General features: G+C 39.6%; 2 protein-coding genes and 1 non-coding gene across 4 annotated transcripts; 1 reads left to right on the forward strand and 2 right to left on the reverse strand.

Annotated features, from left to right (window-relative positions):
• Window positions 1-378: 378 nt before the first annotated feature.
• On the reverse strand, window positions 379-11,528 carry PARP2 (poly(ADP-ribose) polymerase). Of its 2 annotated transcripts, XM_078589210.1 has the most exons (18): window positions 10,733-11,283; window positions 10,402-10,651; window positions 10,213-10,325; window positions 9,252-9,333; window positions 8,256-8,488; window positions 8,044-8,173; window positions 7,847-7,902; window positions 6,992-7,065; window positions 6,140-6,186; window positions 6,004-6,053; window positions 3,128-3,190; window positions 2,760-2,840; window positions 2,343-2,453; window positions 2,175-2,250; window positions 1,899-2,041; window positions 1,759-1,832; window positions 677-782; window positions 379-579 (listed from the first exon to the last, which is right to left on the reverse strand). In XM_078589210.1, exons 1-18 carry the CDS (start codon window positions 10,814-10,816, stop codon window positions 487-489), a joined length of 1,866 nt encoding a protein of 621 aa, XP_078445336.1. In that variant the 5' UTR covers window positions 10,817-11,283; the 3' UTR covers window positions 379-486. The 2 variants fall into 2 exon arrangements, 1 of the variants encoding a protein (XP_078445336.1); XR_013584360.1 differs by lacking the exon at window positions 379-579 and having other exon boundaries at window positions 708-782; window positions 2,343-2,410; window positions 10,733-11,528.
• LOC144714689 (U2 spliceosomal RNA) lies at window positions 11,058-11,253 on the reverse strand. Its single transcript, XR_013584430.1, has one exon. It is a non-coding gene; the product is annotated as a U2 spliceosomal RNA (small nuclear RNA).
• Window positions 11,529-14,894: 3,366 nt separating the features above from the next.
• On the forward strand, window positions 14,895-18,958 carry LOC144714599 (pectinesterase-like). The gene is made up of 2 exons (XM_078589370.1): window positions 14,895-15,907; window positions 17,985-18,958. Exons 1-2 carry the CDS (start codon window positions 14,938-14,940, stop codon window positions 18,674-18,676), a joined length of 1,662 nt encoding a protein of 553 aa, XP_078445496.1. The 5' UTR covers window positions 14,895-14,937; the 3' UTR covers window positions 18,677-18,958.
• Window positions 18,959-19,711: the final 753 nt, after the last annotated feature.

Genomic DNA, 19,711 nt, shown 5'->3' on the forward strand with positions numbered 1-19,711 from the left:
CAAGCCTTAATCAAATCAGAATTTGAACCTAATAAGAATTGTCAAAGATATGGGCTATGTTGAAGACATGGACTAAAGAATACAGGCAAATCGGGCTCATCCTTAAACCATTATTGGGCCCTATCAGATCCTCTATCGGGCTCTATCGGGCCCACTAACGACAGCTAACGGCTAGTTAAACTAGCCATTAGACGGCTACTATAAATTCAGAGTGTACGAATGAAATGTTTAGTTCTTTTGTGCAAGTGTGAACTTTTTCTCTAGTTTCTTTTCTCTTCTACCTCTGTCATCATCTCTTATTGGATCACCAGAAGTTCTCAAGAATCAAATTCAAGATCATAGGCTTGATTTTTATGACAGTCAACGAAACAAGAGACGAGCTGTAACGATTATTTATCCCCAAAAATGATCGGAAAATAAAAAATTTTAAACATCTGAAGTATTTACCCTAGAGGAAACTTTGGCAAATCCCAAGTTTTAATAAAGTTATGATATGAACCTGAAGCTCACGAGGACCAAGTACCTCATTAGGATCTGGTCGACGTCATACACAACATATTCATTGTATAGTAAATCACCCTGCCACAAAAAAGAATAATCTTTCAGAAAAAAAAAATTCCATAAAACTAAACCCTTTTAATTTTTCAGCGAGCTGGAGGCCAAGAAATATAAAAACCTTTCGATCTGGATGCTCCTTTGGCGTGCCGAGTGGGACTAACACGCCGTCCTCAAGAGCATCAAACTCAGATGAATCAGGCTCTGTGGCTCCAACTCCCTTCACGCTGCCAAGAAAAAGTCAAACCCAATAAAACTGGTCAATGTTTTATATTACTCAGCTTGTAATATTGAGATGATACCATGAGAGCGCGAGATGATATGACCAGAGAACTGACTAATTATCTTCATGCAATTGAATGTGTTAACATATTTTGTGACACAGATGATATGAACAGAAGATGCATGTTCATGCTCTTTAAAATGATACGACACTGACATGACCTCATGACATATTTTACAACTCCAAGTTGCATTGTCTATAATAACTTAATTTTTTGACACGTACACAATATGAACAGAAAATATGTTAATATTCTTTGAGATGATATAAAAATGACATGATGGCATATTTTATCATGGCAATGAGACGGTATCACATGAACGAACTGATGAACGTAGTACACATATGTCATGGCGTAGTTTGTAAGACCAGTGACTATGCGACCAGATGGAACATAGTTGAAGTTCATAGGGTGTTGGGCAATTGATGAAGAAAATTAAATAATACCCCTACTTTTAACATACATGCTCATACGTTTTCCTTGACCTCCTCGTAAAACATGTAGTGATACAAAAATCATTGCATTTAGGATCATTTGATATTTTCCTTTAAACAGCCAAGTCAGCTCTGTCAGCATTTAAATAGGATCCTAAACAGGATCACATTATACTGAGTAGAAACAGTATGGCGGTATATCTTTTCTTTTTTGAAAGAGTATGGTGGTATATCTTATCCTATCAGTTTGTGAGAGAGGCGATATCACATAAGACTACTGATCAATCTTCTTCATCCTATGGTACCAAAGAAACATGTTAATACTCTTCATGAGATTCATGAAACATGTTGGTTAAGACATAATATCTTGAATTTTGTTGACAGTATCATGAGAGAGCTATGGCAAGAGAATGCGGGGGATCAATGTTATTCATGAGTTATTCTTGAAAAATAAATATCAATCACTGGAGTATGCAAAATGAAACCTGTTTTTGCCTTCTCTCAGTTGTCCAGCATTGTAATCGGCAGTAAGCTTCTCCTCCATGTTACCTAAAGCAACCTAAACAGAGAAACTATTGTATAAATCCTGGTTTGGACTATTGCATAAACTCCAGTGACAAACTACCTCGCAAAGGAGCAGCACACCGTCTGAAAATGTTTTTGTTGCATAGCAATAATTTGCACTCTTTGAGAACATATCAGCAAAGTAAACACCCTTTCCAAACATGTATCCAGTGGCAGGCGCTTCTGGTGGAGCGATTCGCAAACCTGATAAGGAAAGCCAATAAATATTAAAGAGGAATAGTAAAGTTTAATCCTGGAAAATTTAAAAAGGCAAAAAGGTCCGTATAAGGGAGAAAAAATCATAATTTGGAAAGTACTCTTGGTTTTTCGTAATCACCTTGAGAGAGGATGCCAATCCAATTAGTGAATCGAGAGCCATGCCAAAGAAGCATCCTGTTCTTTGTCTTTGAAAACTACAAATAGAAAACAATGAACAGAGGACATCCAAAAACTCCTTGATATGCCTGAAAAGTGGTAGAAATTCTGAGACCTTGATATTTATTACCTTTCTAAAACGCTCCATCTCGCCTGGTCTTGAAACCTTGAACACATGTATGATGTCAACCGTGTAGTCTGTATGAGTTTTGGCATGGGTGTTCAGTGCATACTTTTTTATCTGTCAATAGAATTAATTAATGGGGTTTTTTATTTGTTTAAATAATAGTAAAATACTGAGAGAAAAGCTATTGTTTCCTTATTAAGGAAGACAATCATCATTATCTCTTTAAAAAAAGAAATGCCGCTCAAAAGACAAGAAATTTCTCCACCCCCCCGGACTTCAAAGACAAGGAGTGGGAAAATATTTACCGGTTATTGTTGAATTCATTGATCTTATAATCATTCTCTAAAGGCATTTTAAGGCATTGAGGATCCTATTTTATTTGTCAGATTTTTTCCACACAAAATATATGAAAGGAAATACCGCTAAATACTCTGACGACTCAGCATCAACAGGTGTCATTTCGCAGTTGAGCTGCTGATAATGCCAAAGCAAAGGATCATCCTGAACGGGAAAAAATGTATCAGTGTCTTCACTGGGATAAATTCAAGAGCTTTGGACGGGAACCTATCAATATGTAAGCTGTCTTGAGAACACAAATTCAAATAAACATCTATATTCAGTTAGATTGAAATATTGAATAACATATGAGATATCCAGGTAGTATCTCATCGAATACAAAATTTTGAGCTATCAAAATTCTAAGCGGAGAAGCTGCAGTTGGTCCAGTAATCTAACAAATCTGAAAATAAAAATCCTCCTGAAGGAAATAGGGGAGTAAGAGCAAGTACCAGGTGGTTCAGATCATCCTTCAAAACCCTTGAAGCGATCTCAATTTCGCCAAGTGCTTCTACCTTCAACAAGAGAAGAGATGAGATTGATCTCGTTAAGAACGTAAGTCCGAAAAAAATAAATGTTGTACGATAAATCAATTAATATTCAGTATCCATTTAATTCATAAATGCAATTTCACGGTGTAGATTCACTGGAATTAAATAGGCTGCCATGTAGGGTGCTAGACATATCGTCCATTCACTTTCATTTCTGGAAGATATGATTTTGAGTTTCTAAGATGAGTGAAAATCAAGCAATTACGTTTCTGATACAGAAAAAAACAAGGTCACGGAGTAGAATAATGACAAAATAAAAGAAAAAACAAAATGCACTGGCGGGATGGATGTCGCCAAGGAGACAGTGTGAATAGCAGAGTGGATATCGCCTAAGGAGGTGCAACCCAACAAGGTGGACATCATCGGTGGTCTGCTACAAGATGGAGTTTGGCATGGAAAGCATCCTTTTCTGAATTGATTCTTTCAGTGCCCTCTGACATGAAGCGCAACATCCTTTAAAGAGAAATATGGGAAAGGGACAAAAAGAGGAAAATGAACTTAATGGGCAGAAGAGATGATGGAGATCCTATGGGTGTATCTGAGGTCATAGTCACTGAGAGAGTTTTCTCCACAAAGTAAATGATTTTTTAATCACCACACCAACGTTCGGTTGACAATATCCGAATTGATAAATTTTGATGTAATTTTTATACAAGAACAACAAGCCAAGGCTCAAGGGAGCCTGTTTTAATACTACTTAGCAATACATTGCACTAAAAAAAATGAAGAAAACGGAACCATAATTTAATATAGCATCAAATAAAATTCAAAGATAACTTCAAATTCCTTTTACAGAATTCATATCTCCCAAATCTTCAATTCTGGGAAGATGCAACTCGAAATTGAAGCCATTGAGTTTATGGCACATTATTGGTACAAAACATTCCAATGGAAAACACAAATCATATAGCGCCAACAGCATAAAGGCAGTGACGCCAAATTAGACATAAATGTGTAAGAAGACTGATAAGTTCTACTCCCGGAAATACCAAAGGAGGAAGCAGAGATCCGGTCAACGGGCCATTGACCGAGACCAGTAAAACAAGGAGAGGGAGGGATCCCTCTGTTCTATAAATAAAAACCCGCACCGGTGGGGTCAGGTATGTTCTTCGATTCTTGAAAGAAGTACCCGATTTGTCCAAATCGGGAAGGCCAGGAGGAGGGCGGGACCTCGCCCGACCAACTGGAGGGAGGAGCTCGCCGCAGCAGGAGGAGCCGCCTGAAGGAGGAGATCTCACGGAGGTTCAGGAACCACCTTACCTGAGGAGAAGGAACTACACGCAGTGTGGGAGTCGTCTCGTCGGAGAAGGGGGAGCGCCACCGACGGAGGGAAATCGTCGTATTGATTTCATTGTTACCTACTACAGCATAATCTGGCCGATTATTGATTTTCTTGACATTCATATACGTGCAACCTATCAATCTTGGCATTCATATACGAGCAACCTATCAAAGACATGCATCAGAAGAAATAAAACGGGGTGTAGATCAATAAATGACAGGAATTGCCTCTAGAAGAGAGATACGTGGAAATCTCATTTAAATGATATCGTTTTGTTGTATATGGAGACTGATTCAAAGCATCCCAAGAGGCCCATCGTGGATCCATCTTTTGAATCATATTGAAAGAGCATGCTACTTCTACTCTTTCTTGTCCACTCTCTACATTTTATGGTCACTTGCGTAAGCTAAGAACTGCATCCCTCTATGGAATTCTACTAAAGCACCACAAGAATGTAGTAGTACAGTCTTGAGTGAGTTATCAAAATCAGTAACAGCTGTAAGAATCAGCACCATAGAATATGACATCAAAATGACCGGCTGATATCAATTTCAGACGAAAGATATGATGAAAGATATTTTAAGAGGGCGACATGAACTATGTACTACTCCAGAGCCACCATTAAAATTACAGATACTTTTTAATTCTCTTTTAAGGTTTCTTTTGTGTAAGTTGAGTTTGATATTGTCACAATCTTTCAGACTTCCACAGTGGCAGGGCTCCTCCCACGGCCCTACTCTATCATCTTCTCTTTCTCTCATACATCCATTTTTTATGCTTCTGCAATCTATTTTCTCCCCAATGGAATTCAATGCCATCACATCTGAGTCTGGCCCCAATGCAATAACAGGATCTGCCCCATAAACAAAGAGCGTGTCCAAAGCCCATTGGCAAGTTCACAAAAGATTCAGCGACGGGCGCTGTAATCAGAAATATTTATTAAATATAAACAATAATTCATAAGATAGAGTTTGTAGATAAAGGAGACGAGATAAAAGGTGGGTAAGTAGACCTATGGTCATGTATTTCATGAGCTTAGGTTTACACATGATTCTCCACAAGGCCTAGTTCAGTTGGCCGGAGAATGCTTCATCACAGTCGCGTGACCCATTAATGAGTACATGATATGAAGAGGCCTCCGTTCCATCTTCTCTCCATTCTTCATCTCTACACATGATTCTCCACCTGTTCCTCTTCCTTCCCCGTAATTCTTGTTGGTTGACCCTATGAGTGACATTTACTCAAATCAAGTGGGGATCCTTGTCAGAGTTTCTAATTTAACAAAAGACCAATACACTCCATGAGGTAATTGAAAATCTCCAAATGGACTACATTCATTCATATTGTTGATATGGACGTTACAAACTCCGGTAGATGATTATAAAATTTAAAATGCAGAAACAATTCCTGAAAAGGGTAAAAAGCGTCACCCACAAACAAAATAATTACAGATGCACTTCAATAGAGGAAAGTATCTGAAAAAAGAAGAAATTACCATTTCTAGCTTTGACTTCAATTTGTATGGGGTGTCAATGATGAATTGGGCTGAAATCAATGATTCATGCATTAAGTGAAAAAGTGTGAGGGCAGTCTGAAGAGGTCAAATCTGATTCGATTCATCTTCACATTACACATTTTCTTGAAGCCAAAATTGTGAGGGATCACGCTGTAAAATTCTCTGCACATGAAAAAAATAAGAAGCAAAACAGCCATTATCTTGATTGTCTTCATTATGCCAGGAACACGACATGAAATCAGTAGATTCTACTCAGCATGACCAGGTTAAAACGCATCCAATGACACGGAAATTATAAAACACATAATTTACTGTTGAAAATGGAGAGGAGGTAGTAGGTAGGGTGATGGGAGGAGAGCGTCAACCTAGGAATTCGGAGTAAAGTCTAAAATGGATCACATTTTACTCCATTCTATATGCCATATTTAGACAAATAGAATGATACGACTTTTCATAAGAGACCCTACTCAAGTATGGAATATGATACGATCCCTACAAGAGTATACAAGAGGTGGAAGCGTCAAGGAGAAAAAGGGAGGTTCAAAGTACTGGAAAGGGTCAATGGTCCAGTTGGTGCTGACCTGGCAGGATAACTACCTGTTCATGACCGGTAGTTTAGAGAGGGAATAAAGAAGACTATAAATAAAGTAGAAGGGCTGCACAGGGGGGATCTTAGGGATCAGACTTTCTTGGAGTACAAGAGTGCTTGGAGGGCAAAGCTGCATTCTGCCTTGGCGTCTGACGAGGTTCTTGGCTGCCTCAAAGGTTGGAGACAAAGATGAAGGGGCATTCAGCTTGAAAGACTGAGTGGAGGGAATCCCATAATGTAAGTGACATATTTCAATTCTTGAATTTATTCCAATAAAAAATACAAGAACATATCAGAGTAACAATTCTACACTTCCATCTAACATTCACGATTTGCAGACGCTAAAGGATTCTGCATAAAGCAAGATGAACTCCTCACCCACTAAGCCGTTCAAGTTCTTTTCGATCAACATGGCCAATGGCATCAGCAATCTGCTTCAGAATATTGTAACCCTGATGAAATGATAAGATTGTGAGAAAAGATAAATGAACAATATTTTAAGGCTGTTAACAGCTATTGCATGAAGTGACTATTTAGCCACTGCATGCAAAAATAAAATTGAAATAGTGAACAACAGAAATCTCTGCTATGGACCCATCGGTCAACAAAACATCAAGCCATAATATGAATATGATCACAATTCATTCTAATTCTTAAAAGGTCAGAAAAGCGCCAGTGACCAAAGCGCTTGCATGGCCTGACCTTGATGGACTGATCATTTGAGGATGGGCCAATTGAAAGGGTTGTGTGACTGGGTGATTCAGAAAAACATTTAAGAATTTGCGTTCCAATGTTTTTCATGGTTTTTGCATGAGCATAAGAGCTCTTTTCTTTAAAATATAGGATTTTAACATCTATCTTCCCATTCTGCCTTTTGGTAGACTCAGTTGGGTCATTCCAATTAGTTTCATCGATTGGCAAGCTCAGTAACTAAATATCAACAACCGGTGTAGCTTAGCTCTTCTGTTTTGAGTTTTTCCTTGGCTTCAGTAGTTCTGGATGCTTGCCCAAAATTTTCAAAAATAAAACTCTACGAAAAAGTTCATCCTTTCCCTCAAAGAGACATAGTTTTAGAAGTCCATGGGAAATGATAAGAATAGACAGCACATTTAAGAACAACCTGCTAACCAAACTTCTTTCTTCGTATTACCCACATGGATGGTGAATTCTTACGATGTACATGAGTACACAAATATGACAACCTAACAACATGAGCTCTAGAAAATTCTATACCTTCACAATAGTTGATTTGCTGATTTTACCGAGAGGAAGCTTTTGAGCATTGTAACCTGAAATAAATTAAACATACTCATCAGATGCAACCGACTTGTTAAAGTAAAAGGCAACTTTCACAGCCAGTCTATTTCGTCAACTCATTAGGTTAAAATAAGAAATCTCCCTGTACCCATAAAGATGAGAAAATCACTGACCAATTTCTACCATCTGTTGCTTCATCATGCTGATATTGCATAAGAACGATATAAACTTTGCAGTTCGTGGATCAAGTTTTGTCTTCCTCAGTTGGGCACTCATTATGACATTATTTTTCTCACTTTTTTCCTGAAATGGAAAAAACTTGCCATTAACGGGAAATTCCTTCTGTAACGTTTAAATATAAGGAGAGCGCAGAGGAAGTCATAACTGTGTGTGCATCAGCCTGGTCATAGTCCATTTCCAACCAAACATATTTCTTCAGGTGGCAGACAAAACCTTTACGGTCAGACCATTCGTTGTTTGTTTTTGCAAAGAATTTTGCTTCAAATTCATTTGTTGCTTTTTCAAGTCTAGTGAAAGGACCAAACAACTTGTCTTGTCCTCTCACTCCAACTCTACCCCACCTTGTATAAAACATATACTTCCCTCCATCATCCGACTCTACACAACAGAAGGAAATAAACAGAGTGAAGGCAATTAAAAGTAAATAAATCAGGAAATTCTAATCATCAAGTTGTAAAGTTGTAAAGATGAGCTACAGAAAAAAAAAAATTTGAAATTTTGAACTGTCATCACATGCCCATGCTGTGGTCACCAAAAAACCCCAACGGTTCACAACAGTTGTAAAGATGAGCTACAGTAAATGAACCTTTCGGATGAGACAAAAAACCCCAACGGTTCACAACAAATACACGAGGAACTTTGATTGCTATTATTTGAAACAAGAACTTTTCTATGATTTGTCTTTGGGTTTCCTATTCGTATATAAGGATAGGAAACCCCAAAATGAGTTTGGCTAATGTCATCAGCTTGATCTATCATCTCCCTACCATACTTTCAATTTTGCACACTATTTGTGTCTCTATCTCATCCCCTTGGACTTTCTCACTGTCTTGATCCTCTCCAACGATCTTCCATTGAGGTTCTTCAAACGGCTGGATTTATACATACATACGTGAATGTTTATTCGTAATTATTTCCACACAGATGAATGCATAATAGAGGGCGTTAGGTGAGAGATTGAAAAGAAAGAAGAAAAAGAATATGCACAAATTTAATTTGTTAAAGCCTTCCCAAAGAATGGTCCCCAATAAAATGCTCATAACATGTAGGACTGTCACAAATACAACAAGATGTTTAATCTAAAAAATATGGCAATAGAGAAAAAGAAAAAGCCAACAGGCAGGTTCAAGAAGGTACAGACCAAGAACTTGGATCACGTAGAACTTATTGTTGTTGTCTCTAACGTTCGTCTGATTCAAAATTGCATCATAGATATCGTTTCCCTGCAATTTAAGAGTTTGAGAGGCACGTAAAAAACACATCATAAGATGAAAGAGTGTTTATCACCAAACAGAATACACCATGAGAACATGAATATATCATCATTGGGGAAAATGTGGGAAGTCATACCATCATGAACAAAGATCAAGAAGATTTTCTCATGTCATAGTTTTTTTTTGCATGTGCCACATTAAGATTATTACACATAATACCAAATTATTAACAAATTCATACTACAGAATTATAAATTTCATGAGCGATGATACTGTTCAGAACTTGGATGAGTTCTTGGCCACTTAAGTACAAGCTGAAACGCAAAACGTGAGTTCTTTGCCACTTAAGTAAGAGCTGAAATGTGAGAGGTGAGTTCTTTCTCACTTCAGTAAAAGCAGAAACGTGAGAGGTGAGCTCTTTGGCATTGAATTATTATTTGTTTGTACGTGCTGCATTTTGCTTCTTACCCACAACATCGAAGTATTAACAAAGAAACACTAACAGAATTATAAGTTTCATTAGAGGCCAGACTATTCGGACCTAAGATGAGTTTTTTCTCACTTATGTATGAGCTGAAAAGCGTAAAGTTGCCAGTTATGGGGAGTGGATCCCAGATTTTGAACCATTAAAAAAAATTGTAAACAATTGATTTTTAAAAAAGGAATGAATATCAATTTACTGTCGAAATACGACAAAACCAGAAATACGACTCAATTCTCAAAAAAAGATACCTACTGTAGGATCAAGACAAAAGACATCAATCGGGCTGGAAGAATGGAACAAACAATTTTCCCGACCACAAACGCCAAAGTTCACATTCGTCAAGATAATAGTTAAATATTAGTCACGGTTCAAGCGAAATGAGATGGGGAGGGATGACAGCATACCCGTTGGAAAACATGGTAGCTCGCTTTAACGTTCTCGGGAAGGTAGGGATCGAGAACAGCACCCCCCTTCTTCGTCGCCGTCACCAATTTCTCTTCTGTCCCCGTCGAAGTATCTTCCCAACCAAGAAAACTTTGAAGTCAGAACAGAAAAATCCATAGAAAAATGCCACGGAAAAAGGAAATCCTTACCTGCGTTCTCCAAATCTCTTCGATCGTTCTCCAACTGCGCGGAAATTCTTTCAAACAATCGTACTTTCGCGCCGGCAGTCGATAAACCGCGAAGCGCCGCCTGCTCTCGCAATTCGCGAATCCCCATTTTCCGAATCGCATCCGCATCATCAACCCTCGCCGCCGGGAAATCTTCTTCGGAGGACCTCTCCCTCTTTCCCATCACAGACTCCACTCCTTCCTTGCGCAGTGCCTCGTCCAGTCTTCTCTCCTGCAATCCCAATCCATCATTTATCCACCAAATATCAACAACACGTAAGAAGATCATGAGCCAAAAAGAGAGAAATCCGACGAGAATACGCTTGGTGCCCGAAGAATCGAGACCCCGGAGATGCAGCCGCGCTCGCAATTCCTCCACTCCGATCTTCGCCGCCATCTCTCTCCCCGCTCTACTCTCCCCACACAGAGAGACAGAAATGGCGGGAAACGAGATAGAAGAAGCCTAATTCAAATCCATCATTATATAAACTCCCGACCGATACAAATAACTTGGAATCTCTTCCACTGAATAATAATTATTATATGTACAACAAATAATTGCTAAATAACCCGCTTTTTCTATTACGATTTAGTCATCAATATTTCACATGAAAGAGGTGAACTTTAGTTGGAATTGGTAGGGGTGCGCCGGGCCCGTGCAGTAGTGCAACGCAAGGGCGACGCGCGAGGGCCCCAGTGGCAAGCCACTGTGGTGAGCCCTCCCCCAAAAGAAATTAATTTAATATCATGTGGGCCGATGGCCCACGTATCAGATATTAAACTGATAAGAACAGATACTACACTTGATCTTAGCCAAAAGGCCGAGAAAGGTATGCTTAACATAGTGGAAGGGCCCGGTTTTTCTACCCCTGTGGCCGACAGAGTTTAGCAACATTCGATGTGGGACTATCCATTCGCCATCCATCCGACCTGGGATTCTTGTTTGACAGGTTTGGCTTCGCCGTGCATTTCGTTTGTCGGAGGGACCATACAATATAATTATTACTACTATTTGAGAAAATATAATTCCAAAGTTAGTCGGTTAGAGGTGAGGGAGTACTTTCTTCTTTCTTTAATCGGTTCCGACTGGCTCGTTCTCCCATTCTCCTAATTTATGAACTAATTTTCTTTTCTAATTAATTTTCCTTGCAACTTTCTTTCTTATCGTAGCTTGCTCGTGATTAATTATTTGCTATTTTTCTCTTTCAATATCTGCGTTATTTGGTCGGTTGTTGCGACTAGCTCGTTATAAATAACTTGTCGCAATTCTTCACTATTTTCTTCTTTCAAGATTAGCTTTCTTCCATCGCTTGCAACTGGTTCATTATAACTTGTTCTTCCTTCTTCTTTTTAATATCTTTTCCTTTTAGATTAACTCTCTTTCATTGGCAATGATGAAATGTTATTAGTCGTACAGACTCATGGTTTGCGGAAATAACATTTCAAGGAAGCTGAGAGCAAGCTATACACACTCACGTTCTGCGTTTTTGAACTGAAGAATTAATAAAGGCATTAACTCAATCGGTAATAGAATAATGCAGAGCTTTCAACATTATCTTTGTTCAAATAAAACTTTCTGTGAAATTTCTAAGTCGAATTTAATTATTTTGCAATCTTCTAAACTTGTATCTTCTTCATAAATCCCAGGGCATGCATGATAATGCGTCAGGAAATATGACTAATACCTCTTTTTTCCATGCACAATCAAAATCTCGAAAGCAAGTTGTTTCTCACTCGATCAATAACCATATGGCTTTTAATTTAATAACCAAAAAACTTGTAATTACCTTACCCAATAGGTATTCTATATCTCCATGTTATCTTTAATATTTATCTGGAAAAATCAAGCCAGAAACCTTCCTCAAAAGCAAAATAATACGTCATATAAAAATACTCAAAATAATGCATAAAATCAACCAAATAATTTCATAAAAATATGCAATACAATTCTTAAGAAAGTTTTTGAGCCTTAAATGCCTCTGCCTCAACTTAGATCCTTATACTTTATCAAGGCTCAGAAATTTTTCCATTATAGGAAGAGGAAGAACAATCAATGAACACTTTAAAATGCTTACATCAACCATGCTGAAAAATTCAGACCCAGGATAGGCTTACCCTACTAGTTATCTATTACTAGAGCATGTCTAGAATGAGGCAACGAGAGAGAGGAATTTATTATTATACATAGACATGATTACTGAAATGCCCTTCCCTAATTTCCTGATGTCTTTCCATACCATTTATTCCTATTTTCTCATTGAGTATGGGCTCCATGACTTTAATATGTGATCCTCTTGAGGATGGAAGCTACAGTGGTTACTGGATGGAGCCATGACATGGCTCACATTCCGGCAACTGATCCCTTGAAGCCAAACCAAAAAATTCTCCTTTTTAGCCCACAAGCCTAGAGGTTTGACTCCAAGCTCCATAAAGTGGCCCAGCCTATTATTATTAATTTGATTTAATTTCTAGGAAATCACTAAAAACATGGAACTTTGAAACATTTATTAGTTAAACTTCTTGACTTCATAGAAATCAAGTTCGGTGAGTAAAAAATGTCTATAATATGCAAAAGTGATAGTCATATAAAAGTTTACAAAGTTTTAAAAAATAACATGATAGATTCATGATTTAGATGTCTAAAATTATATTAAATGCAAGGAACTAAAAGCACAATTACCATGTTATCAAAGTCACTAAAAGGGCATCGAGGATCAGTTCAAGTCGGAGAACCACTTTTTAAGTTATATAGTAGACTTTAGAGTTGAGTAAAGCTGTCATGAACCAAGTGGATACCTTGGAAAAACACTTTGCAATTGATGCCATAGTTCATAATAATAGTCCATAAATTTTATGAAATTAGTAGTAAAAAATTTCCCACAATCGTAAGTCCAACACAATTTTTTTAAATACACTACTTGAATTTTTCGAGAAGTGGAGTTTAAAAATCATACACTAACAATATCATGTTGCTGTTTCCAAAGATAAAAGAGACATGCATATATGTACTCAATGCCAAAGCATGTTCTTGTGCCCGGTGGAAAGCTGAGATCCACAAATCTAGTGAAAGCTAGAGCGTGTGAACTGATTGAGAAGTCAGAGCCTGTATCAAGGGCTTTTCCGCAGAGAGGAATAAGTGAAAAACCAATATCTGATGATCCATCAGTTTTTCAGGGGCAACCATGATGTTTTTTGTTTCTATCATGTTGAAATTGAATTAAAACTAAAACTTGGATAAAAAGCTAATAACATAGTAGACTGTTCTCCAAACATCTTGTGTTCTGTTCTGACATTTTAGGCTTTCTGGCAATTAAATAACATCAATTGCTTAACTCCAATGTAACATTAATCAAACCACCATTTTCCAGCTATGATACATTTCATCTCTCAAGATTAGAAACCTGGAAAAGTCTAGGACGGAAGCTGTAATCTTGAGATAAATTCGTCGACTTAAATATCATACATTATTTAGAACTTCTCTCGACGACTTGAACCGAATGCTTAATTTAGTCAATGGAGGACCATTGAAGTTCACAAAACCTAGCCTTCGAATTCAATAGTATTTAAGCATTACCCCTATAATGGATCAAGAAATATTCATCGGCAAATCTATGGTGAAATTACTCCTTTGTTTAGCTTGAAATCGGTTTGTTCAACGTTTTTACACTCCCATTAAAAATTAGTTTGTGTGTTTCTTGTGAAGAAACTATAAAAATACAAAAAGAGACGTAAGCGAATCATAACGGCCGTGAGCATCATAATGATAGCATGGCAACCATCACAACACATGAAAGAAAATAAATAATAATGAGAGGGGGATGGCATTAAATGTACAAAAAATAAAACACTAAAGCTCTTAGATAGCATCACAAAAGATCTCATGCTCGTTCATTCATCTCCACTTCCAACTGTAGCAAACTAATAACTTCATCCTACATGATCCATCTAACCTGCTATAATAACGTTGAGAAATCATCACAGATGCCACTCTCTCTTCACTTTTTTCAGGACTTGTGGTGGCAATAGAAGCTGTTGTAGGATTGAATTTGAGTAGTCAACTTGCAAAAGAAATTCAATTAACGACTTAAAGGCTGCGGTCCTGCAAAGCTTTGTATCCTTAATTTAACTTATCCAGGCTTTGATCTTGTAATGGGTTAGAAAGAACTTACATCTCTGAAGCCTCCACTAAACTTAACTGGGTCCCATCTCTTCCAGGAGCTAGACTGTGGTGGGCAATAAGGATTTCTGGTAGTGCGTGTACACCATAGTGGCCGTCAAAAAATTTAAAAAAATTAAAAGAAAAACTAGAAAAGGGTTGTGGCAGGTGAGAGAGATTTGAAAGTGGGGGTGCGCCATAGAGCTGTAAAGTGGCTTCCTCAATGGAACAGACGATGGCGGGTTGGAAAAAAGAGAAAGATTGTGACAGGTTTTAAAAAAAAAAAATTTTGATTGTGGCGGTTAAGAAAGAAATTGAACTCTGCGTGTGCTCCACATATAGCTGCAGGAGTTGCTTTCTCAATGAACAAAGCTATTCTACCTCTTCCAATGATTCCCACGCTCTTCTTCCTCTTCTTTCTGCTGCAACAAGCTCAAGCGGAAGCCTACCATGGGATCTGCGACTCCACTCCACACCCAAATCTCTGCAAATCGACTCTCCCCAGCAGCCACACAGACGATTTGCACTACTACGGCCGCTTCTCCATAGCTCGCTCGCTCACCCAAGCGAGAAAATTCTCTAAAATGGTGAAGAAGAAGCTGGCCAAGAGCTCCTCCTCCCTCTCCACGCTGTCCGTGAGAGCTCTCCAAGACTGCGATCTCCTCTCCGACCTCAACGTCGATTTTCTTCAAAGCACGGGGAGAACGCTCAACTCCAGCGATACCCTCCTCGACCCGCAAGCGGAGGAGGCGCAGACCCTTCTCAGCGCGCTTCTCACCAACCAGCAGACCTGCCTCGAAGGCCTCCAGCTGGCGTCCTCCGATTGGTCCCTCAGAGCCGAGCTCGCCTCCCCCATCGCCAACGACACCAAGCTCTTCAGCCTCTCTCTCGCCCTCTTCTCCCACGCCTGGAAGAAGAAGAAGAAGAAGAAGAGAGAGAAGAAGAACAAGACATCTCTCGGCGATATCTTCTTCCCTCTCGCTGGTTCTCGCCGCCATGCAAAGAGATTTCCGTCATCGGGGGGGAACAGGCTTCGAAAGATTACGTCCCGTCTTCCGATTATCGTCCGGAGCGCGGTCGTTGTGGGGAAGAAGAGGAGGTTTAACAACTTCACGTCGATTAAGGAGGCTGTGATGGCGGGGCCGGATGACGCCGACGGACGGAACGGGTACCATGTTATCTACGTGACCGCTGGCGTGTACGATGAGTGCGTGGAAGTGCCGGCGAATAAGCAGTATATCATGATGATCGGCGACGGGATTAATCGGACGGTCGTCACCGGCAATCGCAGCGTCGTGGACGGCTGGACGACCTTCAATTCCGCCACTTTCGGTGCGTTTCTTTGAGAAAATTTGAATTTTATCGTTGGTTTTTTTTTTTTTTTGGAGGGTAGTGTTTGTTGTCACCGATAACGAGATAATATCGTCGTTACCTCTAGTTTATCTCGTTTAGATGTGAGTGGGGTTTGACGGTCCTCGTCCATTCCTAGTTTTGAGCAAAGACCTAAACCTCATTTGAATCTCGGTCTCAGTCTGGTCAAGTTGATTAGTAAATGTCAAAATCAAAGTATAAAATTTATGTTGATGGTTATGTTAACTATCAACATGACCGTCTTTAGAACTGCTGGTAACGAAGGCCCCTTCGCCTCCCTTCCCTTTCCCTCTCTCCCTCTATCTCTATCTCTGGGTCTTTGTTCCTCCACATCTCTTTCTTCATGGGGAACTCCGATGGTGAATAGAGAAGGAAGAAACATCCGATAGAAGAAGAGGTCTTGATGGGTTCTTGCAGCCTCTCTTCGAAGAACTCCTCTTCATCAATTGGGTGCCCCCAGACGGTCAAATATGTTGCGGCTATGTTGAACTTAATAGAGACCTCTACAGCAAATTTGATTTAATTATTTTTAGAATTTTACAAAAAAATTAAATCAATATTGAATAATTTACTTGCGGTTCCGGTCCTATTTGACCCTTGACCTTAACCTGTCGGACTAACTGGTCCGCCCTTAAATAAACCGGTTCTGTCTGAAAGGTCCTCGATCCCGAATGTCCAATCCTATTTGTGAGGGGAGAAGAAGAAATTATCATCTGTCTGAGAGAGGATGATGACTATCGTGATGAGTGATTGACATCTAATCAATGATCCTCTTTGTCGTCTTTACAAACATGGCTTTTTGAATTTTCTCCCATTGTCTTTGTTATTTCTTCCATGACCTTGACCTAGTTGACATTTTTAATGAAAATTTTAGCGGAGGGCTGATGCCGTCAATGTCAATTATTTATCATCCCAATTTTGTCAACCACCCTCAAGATGATCTTCACACATCCAGCCATTTAAAACTTTTGACATCATTGCCGTGATCGTCAACCGGGGTCGATGATGTTGTCTCAATTGCCATTTTCTAAAAAAAGTTAGCTTATGATGGTCTACTGTGGTGGACTCCATCAATGTCAACAGTTCAACATCCAAATTGTTATGATTTGGGTGCCCACCCATTGTGCTAAAAGCTATAGCTGATGGACAATGTGCGATTCAACAGTTCCCTTCAACACTTGAGGCTGGCATGTTTTTGGGCGCCGTGTTAAGATTGAAGTACCCCCCCCCCACTGTACTAAAAGCTATAACTTACAGCAATGACACTACTTTTCCTCTTAAGCAGGAATATATCGTTACCAGAAGCAACAATGACAATTCTTTTCCTCTTAAGCAGGATGATAGCAATGTTGCTACTTTTCCCTTAAATCCCGTCTGTCAGCGAACAATCACATCAATAACGGCACTATTTTAGTTTATACTATCGCATCATCAGCATATGGGTGATATAGTCCATACACCAACCTCATCAACTGTCACATCAACTACAAATTGGGTTTCACATTTTGGACAGGAGACCAACCAAATTGGACAGAACTAGGACTGTCAGCCCGAGGGTCAAACTGGACCAGGACCGGATATTGGCAAAAACCCGGAACAGAACCGTCAAACCCTAACATTTGACGAGTTTCCATTTGACGAGATGGTTGATGATGATTCTCATCATGGTCCGCAGTGATGATTCAAAAACAATATTTTAGAGAAATTAGGGTTTTTACCTTAAACCCATGTTGCAGCAGTGCTGGGGCGTGGCAATGAACCTCGTCAACTGTCACATCAACTACAAATTGGGCTTCACATTTTGGACAGGGGACCCGCCAAATCGGACAACACTAGGTTGAGGGTAAAACTGGACCAGGACCGGATATTGGCGAAAATCAGGATCAGGACCGTCAAACCCTAACATTTGACAAAAGATGTCATTAGACGAGATGGTTGATGAGATGGTTGATGATGATTCTCATCATGGTCCGCAATGATGATTCAAAAAATAATACTTTAGAGAAATTAGGGTTTTTACGTTTGACCCATGTTGCAGCGGTGCTGGGGCGGGGGTTCGTGGCCATGAACATGACCTTCAGGAACACGGCCGGGCCGGAGAAGCTGCAGGCGGTGGCGCTGCGCAACGGCGCGGACCAGTCTACGTTCTACCGCTGCAGCTTCGAAGGGTACCAAGACACGCTCTACACCCACTCTCTTCGCCAGTTCTACCGCCAGTGCGACGTCTACGGCACCGTCGACTTCATCTTCGGCAACGCCGCGGTCGTCTTCCAGAACTGTAACTTATTCGCGAGACTGCCCATCAGCTACCAGAAGAACATCGTCACGGCCCAAGGAAGAACCGACCCGAATCAGAACACGGGGACTATAATTCACCGTTGTAAGATAATCCCCGCGCCGGACTTGCTTAAAAACGGAGCGAGAATCAAGACTTATCTCGGCCGTCCGTGGGAGCTCTTCTCAAGAACGGTGGTGATGGAGTCTTACTTGGGCTCGCTGATTGACCCGGCTGGCTGGTTTCCATGGAACGAGAGCTTTGCGTTGAGCTCGCTGTTCTACGGGGAGTATGATAATTCTGGGCCAGGGGCTAACACGTTAGCGAGGGTTTCTTGGCCGGGTTTTCAGGTTATGAATGTTGCGGGAGCCGCTAACTTCACCGTCTCTAGCTTCATCGCTGGTGACACTTGGCTACCGGAAACGGGCACGCCTTTCTTGGGAGGATTGAGCTGATGGGATTCTTGAGGAGATTATTTGTATCCCGTTTTGTTTTTTTTTTTGTATTGCTTTGAATAATATTTTAGGCACTCATTCACTGCGAGGTACAACTCTTAAACGGATATAATTTATTGTTAACTAAGCTGTTTTTTTGTCCGAAGAAACTCAGCCGCCCAAAGTAGAAACATGATCTCTCACTTGCTCTCTCATTCTCTCTGTATTTCATTTTCCTTAAGTTAATCATGTACGCTTTGTTTTTTGTATTGCTTTGAATAATATTTAGGCACTAATTCAGTGTGGGTTACAACTCTGCAACAGTATTGCAAAGCTTCTTAAAATGATATGATTCGCCGTTCATTAAGTTTTGTTTTGATGGAAGAAACTCAGCCTCCCAATCTAGAACCATAATCTCTCCCTTCATCTCTACATTTCATCCCCTCAAGTGAATGATATATGCTTTCTTTTTTGTATTGCTTTGAATAATGCCTTATGCACTAATTCTCTGTGGGCTGCAACTCTGCAGCACTGTCGCAAAGCTTCTTAAAATGATATAATATGCAGTTAACTAAGTTTTATTTTTCTTCAAGAAACTCAGCCGCCCCAACTAGAAACATAATCTTTCGCTTTCTCTTCCCATCTCTCTATATTGCTTCCCCTTTAAGTGAATGATGTACCCTTGCGCTGAACTAACTGACAAGGGCTGTATTTTAGTAAGGTTTCGATAGCCTGATACACGACGCGGATGAATATCTGTATTCTAATTGGGGGCATGCCCACTCGATTGACTTTGATAAATGAAGGATATTATTTAGTGGATAGGGACCTGATATAAGTTTCTAGGCCCGAGATCTTGCACTTGAAAATGATGGGGAACACTCCGTAATGAAACTCAAGAAGAGAGAAAAGGTGCCCATCCTTTTGATATTTTTCTTCATACTTCGTCCTTCTGACGAGTTTGGATAATTTATGCCAATGGGTTGAATAATCTAATGGGTTCTAATTTAATAAAGTTCTGAGCATTTCAAGTCATCAGTTTTAAATCTATTATCA

This window comes from Wolffia australiana, chromosome 17, assembly GCF_029677425.1.
Source record: "Wolffia australiana isolate 7733 chromosome 17, ASM2967742v1".
Lineage (NCBI taxonomy): Eukaryota > Viridiplantae > Streptophyta > Magnoliopsida > Alismatales > Araceae > Wolffia > Wolffia australiana.

What these genes read in the sequence shown, in the direction of transcription:
- LOC144714599 (XM_078589370.1), top strand. Translation starts at nt 14,938, where the DNA reads ATGAACAAAGCTATTCTACCTCTTCCAATGATTCCCACGCTCTTCTTC. An exon ending in CTTCAATTCCGCCACTTTCG is followed by an intron (nt 15,908 to 17,984) that starts GTGCGTTTCTTT and finishes CCCATGTTGCAG; the next exon opens with CGGTGCTGGGGCGGGGGTTC.
- PARP2 (XM_078589210.1), bottom strand. Translation starts at nt 10,816, where the DNA reads ATGGCGGCGAAGATCGGAGTGGAGGAATTGCGAGCGCGGCTGCATCTC. An exon ending in GCTACCATGTTTTCCAACGG is followed by an intron (nt 9,334 to 10,212) that starts GTATGCTGTCAT and finishes CTTAAATTGCAG; the next exon opens with GGAAACGATATCTATGATGC. An exon ending in GTGTGCTGCTCCTTTGCGAG is followed by an intron (nt 1,833 to 1,898) that starts GTAGTTTGTCAC and finishes TTCTCTGTTTAG; the next exon opens with GTTGCTTTAGGTAACATGGA.